The sequence below is a fragment of the Talpa europaea genome (assembly GCF_964194135.1).
Source record: "Talpa europaea genome assembly, chromosome: 13".
Classification (NCBI taxonomy): Eukaryota; Metazoa; Chordata; class Mammalia; order Eulipotyphla; family Talpidae; genus Talpa; species Talpa europaea.
In genome coordinates, this window is record NC_140080.1 from 5,278,832 (window position 1) to 5,302,390 (window position 23,559).

The 23,559-nt window shown below is 38.1% G+C and overlaps 1 protein-coding gene across 6 annotated transcripts in view; it reads left to right on the forward strand.

Annotated features, from left to right (window-relative positions):
• SEC24B (SEC24 homolog B, COPII coat complex component) overlaps positions 1 to 23,559 on the forward strand; it is a gene marked incomplete at both ends in the record, with an annotated part of 78,215 nt that overhangs the window by 14,256 nt on the left and 40,400 nt on the right. For 2 of the 6 annotated variants that reach the window (XM_084252176.1, XM_084252177.1), the window contains 3 exons: positions 6,345 to 7,100; positions 11,248 to 11,421; positions 19,563 to 19,667. In XM_084252176.1, coding sequence (XP_084108302.1) covers positions 6,345 to 7,100; positions 11,248 to 11,421; positions 19,563 to 19,667 — 1,035 coding nt within the window. The remainder of the gene's footprint in view (positions 1 to 6,344; positions 7,101 to 11,247; positions 11,422 to 19,562; positions 19,668 to 23,559) is intronic. The other 4 variants (XM_084252178.1, XM_084252179.1, XM_084252180.1 and 1 more) reach the window with 2 other exon arrangements.

A 23,559-nucleotide genomic window follows, 5' to 3' on the forward strand; every position in this document is an offset into this window, starting at 1 on the left:
GTGTGTCTCTGGTTCATAGTTGTTTGTTGATTTTGATTTTTTCTTTCTTATAGTTATTCTTTTTCCTGGTCCCTTATTTAGGTTTTATTTATTTATTTGTAAATTCTTTTTATTTATTTATTTATACAAGCACTGGATACAGTCAGAAGCGCAGGAGGGTGAGAGAATTCACCAGAGCCAGAGCGAGGAACAAAACAGGCAGACTGACTAAATACACTGCTGAGGGGAGCAGCGGGCGTGGCAGGAGAGGTTTGTCGCGCCATGTGGGACTCTCACTGGAGGCCGGGGATCGAACTGGTGGCGCTGTAGAGGCTGCAGGCAGCTTCGCAGCCCAGCGCTCAACCACTGAGCCACCAGGGGAGGCGTAAATGTATTTACGCATACAAGAACCAGGGTACAGGCCAGAGTTGTGGGGGGTGGTGAGAGGACTTACAAGAGACAGAATTGGGAACAGAACAGGCAGAATGACTGAAATACACTGCTGAGGGGAGCAGTGGGTGAGTCAGGAGAGGTCTGCTGCATCATGTGGATATCTCCCTGGCCAGGGATTGAACTCATGCCACAGTAGCTGCCGATAGCTTCATAGGTTGCGTCTTAACCCCCTGCGCCACTAGGGAGGTCCTGAAGTCTTTGTTTTTTGCTATATTCAGCTTGTGAACCACTTTGATTTTGATCTCTGTGTGCTTTTTTTTTGCTGGACATCCTGGTGTCTCTCCTATGTCTGCACAGTTGCCAAGTAGGACTTGACCCAACAATTGTAACTGATAGTGAATTACTTTTAGAAAAGTAAAACGAGTAAATACAAAGGTTTACCTAAAATATACTCATTGCCTTGTGGATTATTTTTTTAAAATTAAAAACAGCGTAGATGGCCAATAATAGAGAATTGATTAAAATAAATGACTGCCATTCAAACATTAACAATCCTGATGGAAAGATATTCAAGTCATGCTAAATAGAAACCTCATATGGAAATATACACTATAGTCTCACATCTGCCTAATTAAATTATGCAGGTATTTGTAGAAAGGAAATATTGGAGAGACATACAACAGAATGTGAGTAGCAATTCTCTCATATTGCAAGGCTGTGAATTTTTTTTATTTGATCAGTTTGTATCTCTTCTTACAATGACTGTATTTTATATCTACTTCAAGTTATTTTTTTCAAAATTAAACTAGCCACATAAATGGCTGATCTCTTCTCTCCACAACCTTTTAGGAGTTTTAAAATATCAGTTAGCCTTTCCATATATGCTACAGAATCATTTGGAAAGATCTACAGATCTGTATCTAATTTGTCCCAGAAAGCCAGTTATCATTCCTTTTTTCTTAGAAGTCAGTAGCTTTAATGAGATTTGGCAGTACCTCAAAATGACTTTTATAATTAATATTTCTATTCATGTCTAAGTGTTTAGATCCAGGTTAAAAGCATTCCATATAAGCTGTGATTAATTTCCCTTTGTCTTTTCTGCTGTAGCAGCATTCTGTAGGAGTTAATACACGTCACATATATAATTTAGATTGTCTAGAAAATATACTAAAATATAAAAAAGATGTAAGTAAAATAAATTTTAATTTATCCAGTTATCCCAATATATACAAGTATTATCACTTTAACTAGTATTCATTGTTAAAAAGTTACTGAGACGTGTTTACCTTTTCCATACTGTTTCTTCAAAATCCTTTGTTTGTTTTATTTTGTAGTACTTACCAGTTAGGCGTAGCCCAATTTCACTGCTCAGTAACCACAGTTGCTGGTGGTTGCCTTGTTGAACAGTGCAGAACAGAGCACATGTCTGTGTTCCAGCAGTTTTGCTGTCATGAAAGACCTGATTCTCAGCCCTTAGTTGTTTCCCTTTTTGTTCTTTTTGAGGGTACCTGCACTGTTTTTCCCGTATTTTACTTAAGCTTTACAGCACTCGGATAATGTATTCTAAGAAGAAACTATTTTTCTAATAGGACAGCTTAGTGCATTATGTACATACTTACACAAATTATGTTTAACTTATTTGAAGATAACGTTTTCTTTTGTGTTTAGTAGAAGTGGATGTATTTCAGTTTTAGAATCTGAATTTTTAAAAATAGTAATTAGTTGCTGTTCCCAGTTGCTATTACTACATATTACATCACACCCAAACTTAATGACTTAAGACAACCACTTTATTATGCTTGCTGATTCTGTTGATCAGGAATTGGATAGGACACTGCTCTGATGTTTAGGAAAACTTAGGAGTGATTCAGATTCAGTGGCTGGAGATTGGAATAATCTGGAAGGCTCATTTATTCACATATCTGGCACCTGGACTGGAATGACTCAAAGACTCAGACTTCAAACCAGGGTACTAACATGTGACCTTTTCTTGGGGCTTGGCTTCCTCAGACCAAGGCAGCTCTGGAGTAATTGGACTTCCTCTGTGGCAGCTCAGGGACCACATGCAAGTGTGCCTTCAAACAGTACAGAAGCTGATTGATTACCTGTGCCCACACCTGGAAAGTCACACAGCTTCTCCTCTGCCATTGCTCAGAATGAAGGAGTGTAGATATGGACCCAGAATATCAAAGGATTTAGGGACTGACTATGTTTTAAAACTGCCGCAGTTGCTGAGGAAAATACAGGCAAATAAAAATGCTAATATTAATGAAATTCTAATACTTTTCTGTACAATCTATGTTGTTTTTAAGAACAAATATAGGCATATATAAACTTTATAATAATTGCCACACTTAGTTTTTAGTATTTTTATACAGAAGAAGTAAAATGTTAATATTAGTTTCGGTGTTACATCTTAAAAGAAAGAAGAGTTGTTGCATGTATTTTAAAATTAATGAAAAGAAAGTGCATTTTTTGTTAGGTCACGGTAAGACAAAGTTTTAAAAAATATTTTACTTGTCCTAGATTTTTTTCTTTCAATTTAATCCCTGTGTTTTTGCCCCAACTCTCTTTTTTTAGGTTCATACTTTCAAAAAATGATTTAAAATATATGAAAGGAAACAATTTGCTTTCAAAGAATTCTTGATTTGTTTATCATTTTTGATTAAATTGTTTTCAGGTGCTTTTTCAGATATTTGTCATTTAGATTTTGATATAGAGTAAGAAGTCATAGGCGTTAATATAGTTATCTGCTGTCATCTTCGCATGTCCAAAATGAGTCTTATCTTTGCTGAGAAATAAGTAGACTTCTTCTGGTAGGTAATTCAGGTCTGATCAATTTCACCAGCAACATCATTCTTGTTATTTTTAGAAGAATGACATTTGAGTAGCTTAGACATGATGATGATTATTTCCCTGTTTTCAGATCATGTAGCATGGATATGCCAAATCAGTCATTAAGTGAGTATATACTTAAATAGATCTAACGCCCACTTGGCTCTTCCCTTAGTTGATTAATTCTTACCTGAGTAGTGTTTTCTAACACAGTAGTGAAAAGTGACAAATTTCTCTTTTTATAAATATTTTAGGGAGGGAGAACATTTCACTTTATTTTTTGATGTCTTAACAAAAGACTCCTATTAGGCTTTTTTCATTTTAAGTAAATAAATTCTTTCAGGTGAACTATGACCTTGTGAAATATCCTGTAAGAATAAATTATACACCTGGTTAAACAGTGGCATCTGAGTTTTGGTTCTCTGTCTTCAGTATTATAGAAATGTGGCTATTATTTTTTCTTTACAGCTTGACTGTGTCAGTTAAATTTGTGTCTGCCATAGAATATGCGTTTACTTGACCAAAGATTAATAAGATGCCACATTGAATAAGGAAAAGTAAGTTTTATCTTTGTGCCTTTCATGAACGAATGTTTTTATCTTTTATATTTTTATATATAATTATGGCAAAGGATTCATTGGCACTTCCTTTATGTCGGTGAACTTGAGTCAGTTTGTAAATACTATCCTTTCACTTGTATAGCACAGGGATCTGTTCTCTTCAAAATGGGAAGATTAGATTTTAGGATTATTGAATTGCCCTTATTTGGAACCCAATCAAAATTTCTGTTGTTTGGACAACTAACCATTTGTTGGGCTAACGAAAGCCCTCCAGATTTTAGTGTAGAGAGTGAAAGCGGATCATTGTTTAAATCATGAATTTGATTCAGATCCCAGCCCTGTTGCTTCTTTAGTATGTGGTTGTTTTAAGCAACTTTTGTGTCTCATTTATCTTACTTATAAAGTGTATATAATGATACCATTTACTTCAAGGGAGATTGAAGAGGATAAAAATCATTCGATATATAAATAAATAAGGCATTTAGAATAGTGAGTGACACAGTGTAATTTGTTTACTATTTATACAATTGATAAGTTTTTTTTAAAGATTTATTTATTTATACAAGCACTGGGGTACAGGCCAGAGGTGCGAAAGGGTGAGAGAATTCACCAGAGACAGAGCAGGGAGCAGAACAGGCAGAAGGACTGAAAGCACTGCTGAGGGGAGCTGCGGGCAAGACCGGAGAGGTCTGCCGTGCCATGAGGGTATCTCCCTCGCCAGCCGGGAATTGAACTGGCGCTGCAGAGGCTGCGGACAGCCTCACAGTGCTGTTATCAACCTGCTGTGCCACCGGGGAGGCACTGCTATGAATAGATTTAATAGTAATTTTTATGATATTAATAAATACATTTTATAATGATCAAAAATATAAATACTGCATATTGAAAGCATTAATACACTGGAAGAAAACATGGACTATAGTTTTATAATATTGCAATGGGAAAGGCTTACTAAGCATGATTTGAAAACTTACCATCAAAGAAGAAACACCCAAATGACGGAGAAATATTGGAGAGAGTCACAGCATCACTCAAAGTTAAGTGCTGCAAACTAGCGTTTGTTACTAACCAGCTTGGCAGTATTAAAATATTACTCAGTGTTGGGAAGATGAGGCTTCTGGAGCATTACTGCTGGAAGATGGGCATTGATTGGCCTTTTTGAAGAGGTATTTGGCAGTAACAGTCAAATCCAAAAACCCTTTGAACCTCCAGTTTAATTGCTAGGAACTTACACTACAGCTTCATCACAGAAGTTGACACCTCATACATATAAATTCACTTCCTGAAATATTCACCATAAATACTCATTTATAAGAATAAAAGTGATTTACATATGCTAACCCAAAGAATATCTAGGATATATTAAGTAAAAAAAAAAAAAGTAAGTTACAGAACTGTAGAATGATTACCTGTGTTTAAAAACTTTATATGCTAAATATGCATTACATGTGTACGTAGGTGTGAAAAGGATACATAGGAAACCATTATGCACCTGCCTCTTGGAGCCAGGATGTCACTTACCAGAGAGAGAAGGGGGCTTTCTTGTACTTTTCACAGTCTTCATTGTTTGAAAAAATTTGTTTGCAATGAGTGTTGTTTACTTTTTTTTAGAAAAATATTTATTTATACATGAACTGAGGTACAGGCCAGAGGCGCGGGAGGGCAAGAGAATTCACCAGAATTCACCAGAGACAGAGCGGGGAGCAGAACAGGCAGATGACTGAATACACTGCTGAGGGGAGCAGCGGGCAAGACAGGAGAGGTCTGCTGTGTCATGTGGGTATCTCCACGGCCAGCCGGGAATCGAACCCGTGCTGCAGAGACTGCGAACAGCTTCACGGTGCTGCGCTCAACCCTCTGTGCCGCCGGGAAGGCCCGTATTGTTTACTTTTGTATTTCTTTTTAAAAGATTGTAAAAAGGATTTGAATTTCTCTGCTATAAGCCTTTTAGATTTTCTAGTGCTGCATAACAGTATGGCCCAACCCTTAGAAACTTAAAGCAACAGAGTTATTCTCATCATGCACTTGGGAGCAGCCTAATGGCTGGTTCTGGGGGGTGTCATGAGATTGTAGTCAAGCTGTCCACTGGGCTGTAGTTTTCTGAAGACTGCAGGGTATCAAGGCTCCACCTCCAAGTTTGCTCATGGGATTGTTGGCACGCCTTGGTTTTGCTTTGCTCTTGGTTAGAGACCTCAGTTCCTCACCACATGGGCTGCACCACAGGGCTCTTCATGGCCTGACAGCTTTGTGCTTCCAGATGAACAGTCCAGGAGAACCAGAACCCAGGACTAGGCTGTCTTGGAAGTGAATATCATTACCTCAGTTCTGTGCTGCTGACTGCACAGACTAATCCTGGTACATTGTGGGAGGGCATGAATTCACATGCAATTGCAGATATCATAAGTTGTGCGTATTGGAGGCCATCTTGGGAACTAGCTACTACCTTGGGTCTATAACTATATATTTTGTGACAATTTGGGAGTATAGAGAAGTAAATTGGGATGACAGTTTCTTGGAACTGACGCTTAAAAATTACCTCCTTACCAATCTCCGTAAATGTTTGCTTTTCTCTTTCAGGTCCAGCACAGAATCAAATGCAGCTTCCATCTGGGTATGGATTGCATCCTCAAAACTATATTACTCCCTCAGGACATTACCCTCCAGGACCTGGGAAAATGACCTCATTGCCATTGGAGAGCCAGTGTGGTAATTACTACTCTGGTGTCTATCCAGTACCAACTCAAAATTTGGTAACTCCTAACACAGCGAACCAACAGCCAGGAGCACAGCAGATGTATGGCAGGGGTCCTCCTGCCCCTCATGTTGTGGGATCCACTCCAGGGTCTTTCCAAGGTGCCGCATCATCAGCCTCCCATCTGCATACGAGTGCCTCCCAGCCCTACTCCTCGCTAGCGAATCACTACAGTAGTCCCGCCGTGTACTCTGCCAGCTCTTCTGTTGCTTCTCAGGGATTTCCCTCCACGTGTGGTCACTACACTCTGTCAACTGTTTCTAATCCTTCGTATCCTAGTGTTTCATATCCCTCTCTGCCTGCTGGTGATCCATATGGGCAACAAATGTTTACCTCACAGAACGCTGTGACTGTCAGGCCCGTTAGAGAGCCTTTGTTTCCTGGTCAGAGTGCAGCCGTCACCCACCCATCACTGCTCCCTCCTCCACCTGTGCCCTCACAGCAGTACCAGCAGCAGCAGAGTCTTTCAGGATATAACACTGTCTCATGGTCAGCTTCAGGCCTTCCCTTGACCCAAGACAATCTCGTCCGAAACCACACTGGCTCCCTGGTGTCAGCCAGCAACAACCCAACAAATACTGGTAAGTTTGATGAAAAGGTCACAGAGCGTGGCTGAAAAGGAGTGCATTTCCAGTTGGGGTTTTATTTGCATGAAGCTTGGAGATGGTATTGCCCAATAGAAAAATTGGAAATTAGCTCATCTTTGCAATTTCTTTCTTTTTTAATTGTTTATTTTGCATCATCACCCAAACCTTTCCCTTTCATCTCATCACAGTTAGCTGCCCAGCTGCCTGCCTTGTGTCACCTGAGTCTTTGTCGTTATTGACATCTCAGTCAATATTTATTGATTTATTGATACATTGATAGGTGTCTGTAGTGGTTGTCTTTAATGTGAGTTAGATGGCAGGGAAAGTAGGTGGGTCTCTTGGCATGTGTGCTTTGTTCGCCATTCCTTTTTCATACTAGCTCAACTTGGGAAAACGCGTATTCCAGCCAGCACCTTGCTGCAGAACAGATGATGCCAAGTGTAACTACACCGTCTCCTCTAATTTACCTCCTATTAATGACTCACAGAAGATTTATTTCCTACGCATTAACGCTGATGTTTTCTCATTCTCAGAGTGGCAAGTTAGGATAAGATTCGGGAAAGGGGAAGAAACACTTGAAGAACACCCTTGTAGTTAGTCTTTCTGATCTTCCTAAACCAAAATGTGGTTGATTGGTTTAAAAATTATGTGTTAAGGTATGTAGTGCTTCAGTGAGGGGGCTTTCATACTCGTTTTCATTCAGCTTGTGAACTTGAGCAGAACAGAATCTACTCTTGAACTGCTCTTGAACTGAATAAAAATTCCTGTAAGGAATGGGCATTGGTAAAGCCGTGGTAGTGTTTTGAATCTTTAGATTGTATGTCAGAGTCTGGATAACCTTATGTCAGGAGTGTTGTAAAGAATTCTTCTTGCCATTGTTGATCTTGCCAATTCTTCTTAGTTTTTTCTAATTAGATTAGAATTAGAACTTTAGGATATTTCTCAGCTAGCCCTGTTGAGTTACCTGTGGTCATTAAGTTGGAAGCAGCTGCTTCTGGGTCTCAGTTTCTTCTGACTCTCAGTCTGCCCTTCTCAGAATCAGGGCTTTCTGCTCCCTGGAAATTCTGTTTTCTTTCTCTCTTTCATCTGTCCTTTTGCAGATCAGCTTATAATGTCCCTCTGACTTAAGGATTCTTTGACTTTCATGACAAAAAAGGAATACAGGCAATTCCTATCTTATTTCTGAGATGGGAATGGGACCCTGAATGGAACCAACTTCTGTTAAGATATAGGATCAGAGAAATACGGAACCATTTGGCTAACAAACAGACAAATTCAGCTGAACCTATTATTTTAAAAAATATATTGAATAGCATCTAAGAATAATTATAAAATTACATTTTATTTGAATACCTAGTCATTGGTCCTTTAGGTAGCAAAATGGGCTCTAACTGCATTGTTTTAGCCCTAGTGTTGGCTGTGAAAACGATGTTAAACCACTGTCTTAAAAGTGCAGTGTGAGATGCCTTATCAGCTGTCCCAGCCTGGATGTGTCCTGGGATGTGCCTTCTGTCTGTCATACCCTTCCAGGACCCAGCAAACGGCAGACAAAGTGTGCAGATATTGTGCAGCCAGTATCCACAGAGTAATGGCAGCCTGGAAGGTTAGGCTTATTTATCTGAGCTTTCAGTGTCTTAAGAGATTTTTGGCCCAGAAGTTCATTAACACCATGATAGGTCTGATGATGTTAAAAAGATATTTTTAAACATAGCTTTTAGAGTTAAAAGTTAGTTTGGTAGGACTTTTGGTCCTGCTTAACCTCACCCATCCTCCACCAGAGGCATGTACAATGTTGTTTTATAGAGAGAGTTATAATTTCCTGTTATGAGCAAAGGTAAAATAAGTATATTTTCTCTATTTTCCATACTCCTTCCTTTTTCTCTGTCACCTAATTTTGGGTTATTATCTCTTTCTTAGTGTTTACTTTGTACTATTAAATATACTTAACACTGTTATTTTAGCCATTTTAATAATTGGCTATTCAGTGATACAGTGCTGGTATAAAACAATATAATTTATTATTTTTCATGATTTTGTGGTCTCTGCTGGTTTTTCCTCAACTTGCTCCTCCTTTGACCTCGTTTAACTGGAGAGCTGGCGGGACTGGAAGATGGGAGGCCTTCACTCATGTGTCTAGCAGTTGGTATCGGTTCACTGGGGCATCAGAGCTTTTCTCTACTTGACTAAACTAACTTCCCTACTTGATATTCTCTGGGCAGGCATTTCAGGAACAGAAAGACAGAAGTTACAAGGCCTCGTAAGATTGGAGGTCAGGGATTCAGATACCATTGCTTCTGCTGGATTCTGTTGATGAAAACCAGTCGTGAGGTCACTCCCATGCAGGCATTAGGGGCGTAGACGCCACCTCTTACTGAGAGGAACGCCAAATATGGCTGTGCCTTGGTCTCCCATGACGATATTTGTCCTTCCTAAAAAGGGTGAAGCAATCAGCAGAGTTAGACTAACTCCACCTTCTTTCCCCGTTCCTCTGTCTTTATATTTTTTTGTACGCTGTTGGCACATTTAACACATTTTGTCACCATATGCTTACATTTGTTTCAGTCTTAAACCTAAGATTCTTTCTCTGTGAATTCACATGTATAGAGAGAGACACACCTGCATCATACATACGTACACATATGTACCTATGCCTGTATCTATCTCTGTGTATATATGTTTGACATCTTCACTCACTCCTAGTCTTTTGCCTTAGGTTCCCCCTCAGCTTAATTTAGATATAATTGACATAACACTGTGTAAATTTAAGATTTACGATGTGATGATTTGATACACATGTTTTGCAAAGTGATTTCACAGTAATAGAGTCTGTTGCTTAGCAACAGGGTTATGTTCTGAGAAATGCATCATTAGGCAATTTTATCGCTGTGTGAACATCATGGATTGTACTTACACAAGCCTAGCTGTGCACCCAACCACGCAGCTCGGCTGTGTATCGGGACCAAGTCATATATGCAGTCCTGCAGTGTCTGAAACACTGTAATGCCACACATGATGGCACAGCCCTCATCTTACACAGTGAGTGTGAGAGTGTGTGTGTGTATGTGAGAGTGTGTGTGTAGTGAGAACATTTAAAATCTAATTGCAGCAACTTTCAGGTTCATTATACAGCATTATTAGCTATAGTCGCCATAATAGAATTACATCCCCGGACTTACTCATAACTGAAAGCTTGTGCTTTGACCAACATCTCACTGTTTCTCCCACTCCGTAGCAGCTACCATTCTGCCCTCTTTTCTATGACTATTATTTTTTAGATTCCATATATAAGTTTAAGTCATGCACCATTTAACTTATCTCAGTACAATACCCTTAAGATTCATCCATGTTGTTGTAAGCACAAGACTTCCTTTTGTTATGACTGGATAGCATTCCAGTGCACACATCTGTGTTTGTATGTGTGTGTGTTGTAGATGTACACACACAACAATGCCACATTTTATTCACCCATTTATGTGTGTATGTGTATATGTAAAATCTATCACATTTTCTCCATTCATTTGTTAATGTCCTTAAGTTTGTTGTGATAGGTTTTCCAGTGATCTCTTGGCTGGCTGAAGATTATCCTCTAGGTCCGGTAATTTGAGCTATCACAGAATTCATGTGTTTTATTCCAGAGATTCAATCTAGTGTTACTATTAGACCTGCCTGCCGTTGGTTATTTGTGAAATACAGCATCTGATTAGTGACAGCCAATGAGAAGTGGCAGTTTATAATATAAAATGAAATTTGAGTTGAAGCTGGAAGTGTCTGGAATTCACAAATGGCAGAAGCAAATAACTTCTGTTCATCTTACCTGAGGTGCCATGCATGGTGCAATAATTACTATCAATGGTAGTGATCATTAGTAAAGATGGTCATCTTTACTATTTTGGGTTCAACTTAACGTAAGAAGGTAAGGACACTTGTGAAACACTTTAGGAAAATAGGCATTAAATATTATTAAAATATTTGGTGAGCTTTCAAAAATCATTTTTTTGGACCACTCATTTTCTAGCTATTGATACACTAGATGAAAGTGATGCTACTGAAGTTTTTACAATAACTTCAAATAAATTATCTTGTTAATATTTTAACTTATATTAAGTTTATTGCTATGGATGAAATGGTTTCTTGTCTTCAGTTGCAGAGTCTTTAGCCTGTCCTGCTATACAAAATGTGCAGCCTCGCAAGTCCAGCCCTGTAGTATCTGCTGTTTTGTCAGGAAACTCATCAACAAGAACACCTCTTGCTGTGAATCACCCACTTGAGCCTGTGGCCTCAGTTACACAGCCAGCAGAGTTATTACAACAGAAAGGTATTTGTATAATTCCTTACACCAAATATAGCACACACACGCTGACTCAAGTAGCTGACCTTAAAAGTTAAACTGTGATCATAATTTATAGAAAATGTGTAAGAAGTGATTTATAATCTCAGTACAAACTCAGTTTTCTTTTTTCTACATTAACACTCAATCTCTGTGATTCTATTGTATCATAGCTTACATGCCATTTTGATTTTGCTTTTCCACTTATTATATGCAGTTCTTCCTGTATCTACATAGTCATTTTCGTGGCTATTCCTTTCTGTGTCAATAATGGATTAATTTACTAATCCATTATTCTGTTGAACATTTATTTTGTAATTATTACAGGTGATTATAATTTTCTTTTAGGATACAGCACCCAAGATTTCTTATTTAGTGAATCTCCATATCTACTGGTTGATTGCTGTGCTTGTCACTATTAATAATGGCAAGTGATTTTTGACCCAATTTTGGGAATGAGAGATGAAAATGAAATTGTAATCCACACTCTTGCTTCATTGACAGACAGTGCACCTTATTTGTATTGTAATCACACCCCCTACCTTGAATATGAAGAACTCGCTCATGTCCTGAAATTGGGGAAAAGCATGATAAATCCTCAGGTTGATCTTATACTTATGTCTGTTAAATGTTTATGTGGTCAACAGAGGCTTTTCTATCAGTGATCAGTTTATATATTGTATGATATATCACTTTATATATTATTTCTTACTTGGTTTTATGGGAAGTCCAAGGAGTATCTGTTGATTCCCAGTAAGCCAGTGGGTGTACTGGGAATAGACTAGTTATCACAAGTGTTTGCCTTCAAAGTGAAGGGCTGGTAGGAAAGTTTTACTTATAATCAGTAGACAAAACCTCAGAGTAGGCTGCAACCCTCCCCAAGGAATGGTGTCTTCTCACGGCTTTCCCAGGCATCGGTGACTGCCTGCCTTCCCTCTCACTCACTTGTTTTCACCTTTATGTTGCCCCTGCTGATTGCTTTGTCATACCTTATTTTCTTCTTGACCACTTCACTTTAAATAACATCTCACCATCCCATCATAGGTATCATTTTGTAAACCACCTTTCCACTAAATAATCACAATTATATTTCATTTTTTTCTTATTGATTAAATTTGAATAGAGGAGCTATCATTTATTCACTTATGACATGCCAGGTACTTTACGTTTATTATTTCATTTAACCCTGTGATGTGAACATTATGCCTGTTTTACAGATGAGAAAAGTGAGATCACAGTGGCTAGGTAATTTGCCCAAGATTGTAAGTTAATAAAATAGCAGCGTGAAAGATTTTTAACTCAAACCTTTCCGTCTTGTGCTCTTTTCTGTACAGTGAGGCTGAATTTTTGTTGTTTGCTGTTAACAAACTCTTGATTTACCAAAAATAAGCTCCTTGAATAATTAACAGGGCAGCTAATACTGGAGACATTTTAATTGCAGCTTTCATTGTTCCTTTTTCTTAAGTAGCAGCTAGGTTTCTTAGTTACCTCTTTGTCTCTGCATGGATCTGGGCCACACAACCTAATTGTATGAGTTAGGATACGGTATTTGTTGCGCAGGTTGTAGTTTGTGTGAAAGGTGCCTCTTACAGGTGTGTGGCTGTGGCCTACCTGGGGCGTGCTATGTGTCTGATATGACTAAAAGAGTAATACTTAAAAGAAATAAGTCTTTTTCTCCCAGCTTCAAAGATACCCCTGCCTGGTTATTCTCTCTAGTACTTAGCATTTTTTGCTGGTTTTTAGAGGTGAAGTCTCAAATTTTTATGTGCATATCCCCTAAAATTTTTTGGGAAAACTCTGTAACTACTTGAACATTTTTTAGATTAATATATAAAAATTTATATTAAATAGTTGCAATTATGTAATTTTCAACATATATGTTGACTTTTAAAACAGATGTTACATTTTTCTCAGTATCCACTGAAAAGAAACCTGTCATCATCCCTTCAAAAAATACCCAAATCTTGAGCATTCAGAAAATTTGTTTTACCTTTCTTCCTTAAAATCATACCCCCTCTACAGAATGTAATAATATATAATATATTCTTAAGGTAAAAATGCTTTTATCTTGCTTTGCCACAATAATATATAAAATTGAAATTTCAAATTGTTTTTATTGCTTGTGACCATTAATGTCGAAGTAGTAACCAGTTTCCCCTGGATTAAGCTATCAGTACAGCTTTTATTGGTATATAGGCAGTCAGAACAACATAAACATTGTGATTTTTGTTTTTGTTTAAGAAAGTATATTTATGAAAGTATAAATTGGAACTCCATCTTTCAGTGAGATGAATGGGTCTCCCCTACCCCACCATAATTTATGTTCCTTAGGAGAAATCTCATTCATAGTTTTAACTTTTCACACATGTAGTTACTGAGAAACTGTTCACATAAAGTAGATGGGATGATATTGAGAGGGATTTATTAGAGAATGTCAATCTCTTGTTTGTTTTTTAACCTTTGGAATTACATGTCAGAAATTTTTACTGTTTGTTAGATTTTATTTCAAAGGTTGTAGATAATTGGTAGCATTAGCGTTACTTTGATGTAGCAGTTTGTAATTTTAAATTACCTTTAACTTTTATTATCTCACTTGTTCTTCACGGGAAGCAGGCATATCATTTCATCTTCCTTTTAAAGATGAGGCAGTTGGGGTTTAGAGAGCTTGTCTTTCCCAAAGACATAGAAACTGTAGGAGGAATGCCAAGACCCAGTGCAAATCTGCTGCCTCCAAATCCAGTGCTCTTTTCACTGAATCAGCGATCATTTAAAATATGCTCCATTTCATTATGCCTTTGCCAATATAACATCATGTCCTTTAAATGTACTTTTATACAAAACTTAAAACTGTGATGCAGCTCATTTATTTTGTGAATGATGTTATAACCCAATTGACTAAAGCAACCCTCATTTTCAAGCCATTTGAGAGACAGATTTTATTATTTTTTTTCAGAGAGTCTGATTTCATTTTTTAAGCCAAGAAATTGTATTCCTGGAGTTTGAGGGTGTATCATGAACACTAAGAAATAAATTGCAGTATATGCTAAGGCAAATTTCTAAAAGCCATCAAATTTAAATGTCAAGGATATAATGTAATGAATTTATCATTTTTTTTTGTATAGTAGATTACAAAATCTAGGCAGTGAATCAGTATGCTATTTCTCATTACTGAATTTGAAATAAAAAGATATAATATGTACCTAATTAATATTACACTACTTTTGGAGTGAGGGTTATCTTGAAAAGTATTGTATTCCTGTGGCAAAATATACGCAGTGTATGTGTTAAACTCTGGTATTTTAGTTTATAAAGTATTTAAATAAGAATCAAGTATAAAAAACAAATTATTAATTTCATCATATATTAAAAATGTTTCTATATATTTTTAAAAAGATTTATTTATTTATACAAGAATTGGGGTACAGACCAGATGTGCGGGAGGGTGAAAAGATTCACCAGAGACAGAGTGGGGAGCAGAACAGGGAGATCTACTTAAATAAACTGCTGAGGGGAGCAGTGGGCAAGACAGGAAAGGTCTGCCGCGCCGTGTGGGTATCTCCGCAGCTGGTGGGGATCGAACCCGCGCTGCAGAGGCTGCAGACAGCTTCACAGTGCTGCGCTCAACCGCCTGTACCACCAGGGAGGCTCTATTTCTATATATTTAATTAAAATGAAGAACTTATGCTAGGTACCAATAGGTTTGTGTGGTAACATTTTTATTTTGAGAGGAGGTAGAAATAATTATTGTATAAAATACAAGGATATGAGAAATGCTTATACTTACAATATTTTGTAATAAAGTAGTTTGTAAAGTATTGAGCATCTCATATTGAGTCTGAAATATGATGTTTAGTATTTTTGTTGACGAATTTTATCCAGTATAGCTTGAAAAAAATTGGTAATCCTAAAAAACATTGTCTTTAAAGGAGTTAGCATTACTAAGAATACTGAGGTTGGTGGAAGTTTCCCTTTTTCCTAATTAATGAATGAGTTGCCCTAGTGATAAGTATTAAAAGTAGCTGAAAAAAATATGAGGGGCAGAGACAGGGCATCATCTAGGCCAGCATTCACATAATTGTTTCTGGCAGACTTCTAGTCTTACTTTAAAAAAAAAAGAAAGAAAAGAAAAAGAATAGCTGAAAACTTTTTTTAATTAAATACACACAAAAACATGTACAGTGATAATAATGCCTAATGCTTACATAATATCTAATATATTTTCAGATTCCATCCTAAGCTTTAAAATATATCAATTTACTTAATCCTCACAAAAGCCAGTTGAGGTAGTTTTTACCCTACTCTCCAGGTGATTTAAAGAATGAACAAGAAGTTAGTAACTTGCCCAAGGATTCACAAATAGTAGTAAGTGGTAGAGCCTGGAATTGAACCTAAGAGTTTTCACCTTTATCTGCAATGTCATGTTGCTTCTCTATTAAACTATTTACTTTTTTTGCTTTGTTGTCATGGGATTCTTTCAGAAGTACTGGGTTCTCTGACAGTAGTGGTTGGGGACTACATACACACAGAATTATTAAATAAATTTATTATTATTCCTACTACCCTACTTTTTAGTGTATCTGAATTATATTACAGTATACCTGTAATATATACATTACAGGCTGAGCTCTGTAATTTAATTTCATTAAGTGAGAAGTAATCTTGTTCCTAACATAGTTCATCTTTACTGAAACGTATTACAAGGTACAAGGTTTCTAGATTTAGGGTGTATCGATTAATATGTAAGGAGGTAGGAAGCTTTCCCTTTAGCACCTGAGGGACTGTTTTACCTGAGGGAAATAAGATACAGTAATACTTATAAAAAGTTAAAGCTTGCTTTTCCTTTGAAAGGTGAGACAAAAGTTATTAACACAGGCACTTATTTAGGTGGATAAGTTTTGAGAAACTTAAATGGTTTTGAGAAACTTAATGGTTTCTCATAAAACCATTCTTTTGTGAGAATCCTTGGAAAGTCTTCTGTGTGTCTATCCAGTTTGAAGACTAGCTGAGAAAAGATAGCCTGAACTCTTGAATTAAAAAAAAAAAAAAACTAACCTCCACAAGGGATTTTTTTCTCTTAAGACTAGTTCTGTTTATTCCCAGTGCAGCCGTATCTAGGGAACAGTGGAAATGCCTTTTATTAAGCAGTCCCAACAATATGGTCTCCTGGAGTTTTGCCTGAAGACACTTTCATGACAGGTAGTTTAAGCTGAAAGTCCTTTTAAAAATACTGGGGTTCTCAATCCAGAGCTCTTCATCATGTCAGATGCTATCTCTGAAATGCTTCTTGCCTCTTTTGTACCTAGCTTCATACCTTGGCGCCTCTCACTGGGCACCGGTCAGTAAGTTAGAGAACAGCTTTCCCTCCCTTGTTGATGGTGGTGGTGGCTGCAGTGAGAGGTGCCCCAAGCACATTTCCACACTCGGTTTCAGGCTGAGCTCTGGAAGACAATCTGATGTTCTGCCACCCCAAATAGGCTGTCTCTGTATTTCATTTGGGCCCTGGCTTTTAACGGTGGTGTGAGTGAAAGCACTCAGGAAGCTCGTAGCCACTGCCCTCTCGTGGAGTGATGAGGTGGCTGTCACCTGTATGGCTGCAGCTCCCTGTGCTGCATTTGGAGCAGGAACTTAAATATGAATTAATTGTTATTCTGAAATTCTTTCCATTCCTGTGTAGATTAACTAAAATATCGTGTTCTTTGCCATTAATGTTTCCATGCTTTTAACAGATTTTTACTTGAATAAGCAAACAGAGGCTGAATTCTGAGTCTGCAAGTCACACTGTGGCAGGCTTTTCGATCTTGACCCTTTTCTTCTTCAGCATTCCTTGGAAAGGATTGCACCGTTTTTCAGAAAATTAAAACTAAATTATGTTGGTCACATTGTGTTTATTTGTGCATTGGCGATCATAGTGTAATCTAAAATGATACTGTAATTCATAAAGTGCTCTGTGCCGTTCCTTTAGCAGGTAGTTCCAGTGTGTTCAGTAGTTGTTCCATAAATTTTCATAATCATTGCATAGCATTTCATGTGCTTCCAATTAACAGTGGATATTTTCCCAAAAATAAGTGAAATAAATATATTTTGTACTCAGTGTACCTGGAAAAAGAGAGGAAACTCTTCACCTTATGTGGAATGTACCCTGTACTTTGGCTCCTTTGACTAGTCTCAGAATCAGCAACTTGCATATTCATTCCATCATTCCGTCAGGAAAATAAGAGTTCCTCTTCTAACTTTTTTTCCTGTTGCTGGCTTCTCTTTGCTCAACACAGTAAATGGAGTTTCTTATTTCTTCTTCATACTATATAGTACATGTGTACTTTTTTTTTTTAAAGATTTATTTATTTATGCATACAAGAGCTGGGGTACAGGCCAGAGGTGTGAAGGGTGAGAGGATTCACCAGAGACAGAGCGGGGAACAGAACAGACAGACCGACTGAAATATACTGCTGAGGGGAGCAGTGGGCGAGACAGGAAAGGTCTGCTGCGCCATGTGGGACCCTCGCTGGCCGGCCGGGATCGAACCCACACTGCAGAGGCTGTGGACAGCTTCACAGCGCTGCGCTCCATCCGCTGTGCCACCGGGGAGGTCCTACATGTGTACTTTTTAAATAATGCTAATTGCACTTTGATAAAATACTTCATTTTAAAAGAAGTCCTTAAGTTCAAGAAAATTTCTTTTCTATAAATCTTTTTACTGTTAACTATGTTTAAGTGTGAACTTACTAGTTTATTGAATCTAAGGTCCAATATTATTCAAATTTTCATTTTAACTAGATTTTTTTAGAGGAACTTGCCACTCTGAATTTGGTTTTTCAGGGTATCAGGTTTAGTTCTTGTATTGCCTGAGTTTATTTACATTGATTTTTACTTTCGCAGATAATTTTGTATTAATTGCTATTTTGACTATGGTTAAAGCTATTTCAGTAAAGCCAGCAGATTTTTCCAGCTTCTTTGGTCTTAATAGGAAGGTGGAAGCTTCACTTGACCACAGTTTAACCTTTGCTATCTTTTATGCTCAAATTTTCTCTTTATTGATAGCCTTGTCTTTACTGTAGACATGGTGTGTTTCCCCACGCTAAATAAACCCGTCACCTGCCTGACACAGAGGAGGCAGGAGAGGGGCCTTCCTGTGCCTGGCCGGCAGGGTTTCCTTGTGCTTCCAGTATTGGGAAATGTTCTTGAAAATCCACTTTGTGGGGTTTTTCTTTTTCTTTCAAAATTGAGCTAGAAGATTTTCCTTACAAGGGTGTGTATTCTTATTTATGAAGTGCTTTCATTTTTAATTAAGTATATTCTGTTTGCCCTCTTAAAAATTTTGTTGGGATTACTTTTTTAAGTCTCAACTTCACCAGATGAATTAATAAAAATACCCAATCAGCTTGTTTTCGGGCAGTGTTACACAGCTCCCAGTTGTACTTTTCCACAGAATCCGCCTTCTCTTGGTGTAGCTCACGTGGAGGGCCCGTCTCCCGCACCTGCCTGAGACCCACTATAGGCAGTAGAAGCTGAGGAAACTGGTCATCTCAGGAAGGTCACCTTTCCCTAACTGCTGTAATCAACACACTATGGGGCCACAGTTAATACACCTTTTTTTTGAGCATCTGCTCTGAGCAGAGAATTGTGCTGAATACAGTTCTTTTTTTTTTTTAACTGTCATTCTTTTTCCGTTATGGGAAGTGAGTCACCATCAAGGTGGCCTTAGCAGAAGGAAGACACCCAGTGTCTCAGTGTGTTGTATACTGAGTAGATTCATTTCCCCAAAATGATCACTGCTCAGCAAGGGTGCACAGTCCCAAAGGAAGCATACCACGAGGTGACAGCAGGTAAACAAGTGTAGAGCGCAGGGAAATGGTCAGTGTGTCATTGTGGCTTCCTCAATATTATCAGGGTCACACGTGGTACCTTTTTTCACACTTAAACCAGTTTATGTTAAAAATGCTTTTACTGAATGCTTTGCAGCGATTTTCTAATGATTCCCGTTTTAGCGATCAATTTGCTAATATTAATATGCATGCTGGGATGTCCTTTGGAATGTCAGAGTTCTTTCTCACTTTAATGCAATGTCAAAATTTTGTTTCTCATCCTTTCCTGTTGGTTTGACTCTTGTGTTTGTGCTTTCCACTTTACAGGAATGCAGTATGGTGACTATGTTAATAATCAAGCTAGCTCCGCACCAACTCCCTTGTCATCAACTTCCGATGATGAGGAAGAGGAGGAGGAGGATGAGGAAGCAGGTCTGCTTTAGCTTTACACCAGTCCTTGATCTTTTTCTATTCAAGTTTTCTTTAATCTCCACAATCTTAGCCTTTAAAAAGTGTTTTTTGCAGATTTTGATCAATTACCTTGCTTAGTTTGGGTTATAGAAGGTTGGGTCACTTGAAATGAGGTGTTCTGTATATTTATTTGTTTCATTTTTACTCCTTTCACCATTTCATAAATAATACATCTTTCATGATGGTAGAATGTTTTGTTTATTTAGAAGTGCATTTCCTCTCATGTCACATGCGAAAGAATGCATCTTGATTCCTGCTTGTGGCCGATGACTGCTCTACACTCTTAAGAATGAGTTTTTATTTCCTGCTTTGCATGCAACTTCACTCTAATCAAAAGGTGACCTGTGAATTTTATAATAGTGACAGAGATATAGAACAAAGTTTCTTTGATGTCCCTTTGACCCTTTTTGTCATATATTGAGATGACCCAAAATTTGTAGTTATTTTCTTGCTTTTGAAATAGCTCAGTCTTACTAGTTGAGGAAGTTGTGCATATGGTTATGTGTTGTAGTCTGTGTAGCGTGGTTTTCTACCTGTGATGGGCAGAATCCTGCTGGGCATTAAATACTTCAGTTCCTACAATTCCAGTGATTCTAATAGTTCAACTGAACATGTAAGTGGTGAACTTTCTGGTTACTATATGTGACTGTGATTCTCTTTATTATTGAGTGGGATGATATAGTCTTTTATGAAAAATTCCTTTAAAAATTTCTATTTCCTGGGCCTCCTCTGGTGGTGCAGCGGTTGAGCGGTGGGCTGCGAAGCTGCCTGCAGCCTCTGCAGTGCCGGTTCAATCCCCGGCTGCCGGTGGGGGTCCCACATGGTGCACAGACCTCTCCTGCCGTGCCCGCTGCTCCCCTCAGCAGTGTATTTCGTCGGTCTGCCTGTTCTGTTCCCCGCTCTGGCTCTGGTGAATTCTCTCACCCTCCCATGCTTCTGACTGTACCCAGTGCTTGTATAAAATAAATCTTTAAAAAAAATTTTCTATTTCCTGTCCATTTAAAAAATATTTAAGTGTATAATTTGAGGGGGTAGAAATAGAAAGCTGCATATGGGATATAATTTTTATACTCCATGTCAGTGCCATCTATCTTTCTGATTTTTCTTGTAATTTTTAATCTTACGTACTTTCAATCTTACAGAAAAGTTGTAAGAGGAGTAGAAGAAATTCTACTAACCGCTTTACCCAGCTAACCCACATTTGCCCCACTGCTTTTTAATTTTCTTTACCTGTACACTTTTTCCCTATATCGTTTGGAAGTAAGTTGGAGATGTCATGAAATTTCACTCCTAAACATCATTCAATATGTGTTTCCTAGTTACAAGGAGGTCTCGTACATAGCAAACACAGCACAGTTACCAGGACACTGAGCACTGATGCAGCACTACCTGCTATATAGCCCTTAGTCAGATTCAACAGCTATCTTCAGATCTTTTGTAGCCATTTTCACAGTATAGGATCCAGTCCAGGGTCATGCACCGAATTTTGTTGTTTCTGTTTTGACTCCTTCAGTCCCTTCTTTCTCTTTCCTTACCTTTATATTTTTGAAAATAACAGGCCAGTTGTTTTGTGGACTGTCCCTCAGTTTGGATTTATCTGATGTTTCCTTGTGATTATATTCAAATCATGCAGTGTGGGCAGCGTTACAGTTGAAGGTAGTATTCTCCAGTAGATGAGACCCCTGGCACATGTTGTAGACCATTCCCATGTCGTGATGCTAACTTTGAGTCTCGATTAAGATGTTGTCCACCATGTTTCTTCACTGTAAGTTTAGTACTTTCCTACTGGAAATTAGTAAGTAATTTATGGGGAAAATTTGATACTGTGGGAATGCCTTATTCTTTATTTATTTTTAAAGATTTATTTATTCATGCATACAAGAACCAGGGTACAGGCCAGATGTGAGGGAGGGTGAGAGGATTCACCAGAGACGAGCGGGGAACAGAACAGGCAGACTGACCGAAACTCACTTCTAAGGGAAGCAACTGGCGAGACAGGAGAGGTCTGCTGTGCCATGTGGGTATTTCCCTGGCCGGCCAGGATTGAACCTGCGCTGCAGAGGCTGCGGACAGCACGGTGCTCAACCGCCTGCACCATCAGGGAGGCCCATGATGACTTATTCTTTATTAAACAGTCACCCATTCCTTTTAGGACTCATTTATGATTTTCTAATTCCAACATTCCTTTTCTATCTATGAGTCGGGTTTTATGATGAAGAAGAGTTTTCCTTTCTCCCTTGCTGATTTCTTTGGGTTCATATTGACAGACAGGTTCTTATTTTTTTTCATTGTATTATAATCCATTACTGTCATTGATTATTTTGGTACCATCTTAACCTATGTCTGACCAGTCACAGCTCTTTCCTCCTTTTCTTTTTTAGATGTTCCCATAAATCTTTAAGCACTTACTTTAAATACCTTAAGCTTCAGTGAGATGCTCCTGGCTTGTCATGCACTTCACTGCTGCTAGCCTGGGCCGAGCCACTTCCCTAGGGAGCCCTGGTCCCTTTAGTGAGGAAGGATGTTTTAAAACCAAGATTTGATAACAATGTGTGATCATTGGTGCTGGTGCTCCCAGGCTCTGAATTAATAGTATTGTCTGAAGGTAGATATTATTCCAATCCTAGATAATGTCTTTATCTCATAATCCTCAAATTACATATATCAAAAATGTGTTATTTTGTATATGTGTTACTGTAATGCAAACTTACTCCCATTTTTGCTCAGCTTTCAATTGGATGCAGTGGTTTGAAAATTCTGTCTCCTTAGACCAAAGCAGAAATTGGAAGATTAAGAAGACTTATCTTTTGGCTTTTCTCCTAGACCTTACCACCTTATCTTATTTAACTACTTTTTTTCTAGGCGATATTTTATGAATTCAAAATTCCTGATTTCAGAGTTCATGACACTTAGATTTTATTAAGACCTAATATTTTTGAACACTCACTGTGTGCCAGTCACCCTGGGTTTGGGTAGGCTTTCCTAGATTCACAATCTAGAAATGTTAGGTTTCTGAATCTCATTGAACCTCAATTTGCCTTCTATAAAATGGATGTGATAAAAGGAACAATTATTTCTGGTGGTTTTTCAAGGATTGAAGGTATTTTTGGTACAGAGCATATAGAGCGATAATGGCAAATATTGAAAGAGCTAATCTCAAAAAGATTAGCTCTCATTATTATCATTGAGAAGTTCTTATCTCAGTTTCTGCTGAATCTTGAAGGCAGAGATAATCATCTCCATGTTACAGATGACTTGACTGGGATCTGAACAATTTGCCTGTGGTCATACAACTCAGTAGCAGCATGGGGTCGGTCTGAGGTCAGTCTACAGACAGGAAGGCATCTCAGATCTGAATGAGAACGCCAGGCCCAGGTGTGGAGGGGGCCCCACAGGTAGGCAGAGTGCTGCAGTGTTGCTCACTTCTCTCCAGTATGGCCCATAGTGGGGAGACTGCTGTGTGCTTGTTCCCTGGGCTCCCAGTGTTCTCTATGTGTGGTTCGTAAAAACAAGATCATGGATTGTTGATTTCAAATTAAATGGATGTGTTTTCAGTGAGGAAAAAGAAAAACCAACTTTAGAATGAATTTTTATTTAGTTTTTTAAAAATGGTGCTTTATTACAGTATATTTTTCCTTGGTGAAGAGTTGAAGAAAGTGTAGGGCAGTGTAGGAAATGTATACAGCTGTCTCTAAGTAGAGGTTTGGAGGGCTCTGTTTCTCAAGCATGTCAGTGTTAGTCACTCCCTACATTCATGACATGTTTTATAGGCTTAGTTTATGTGGAATTGTTTTCTAATTACAAAAAGTGAAATGAGTGGTGGGGCCTTGGGAAGAGGAGGAGTAGGAGCAAA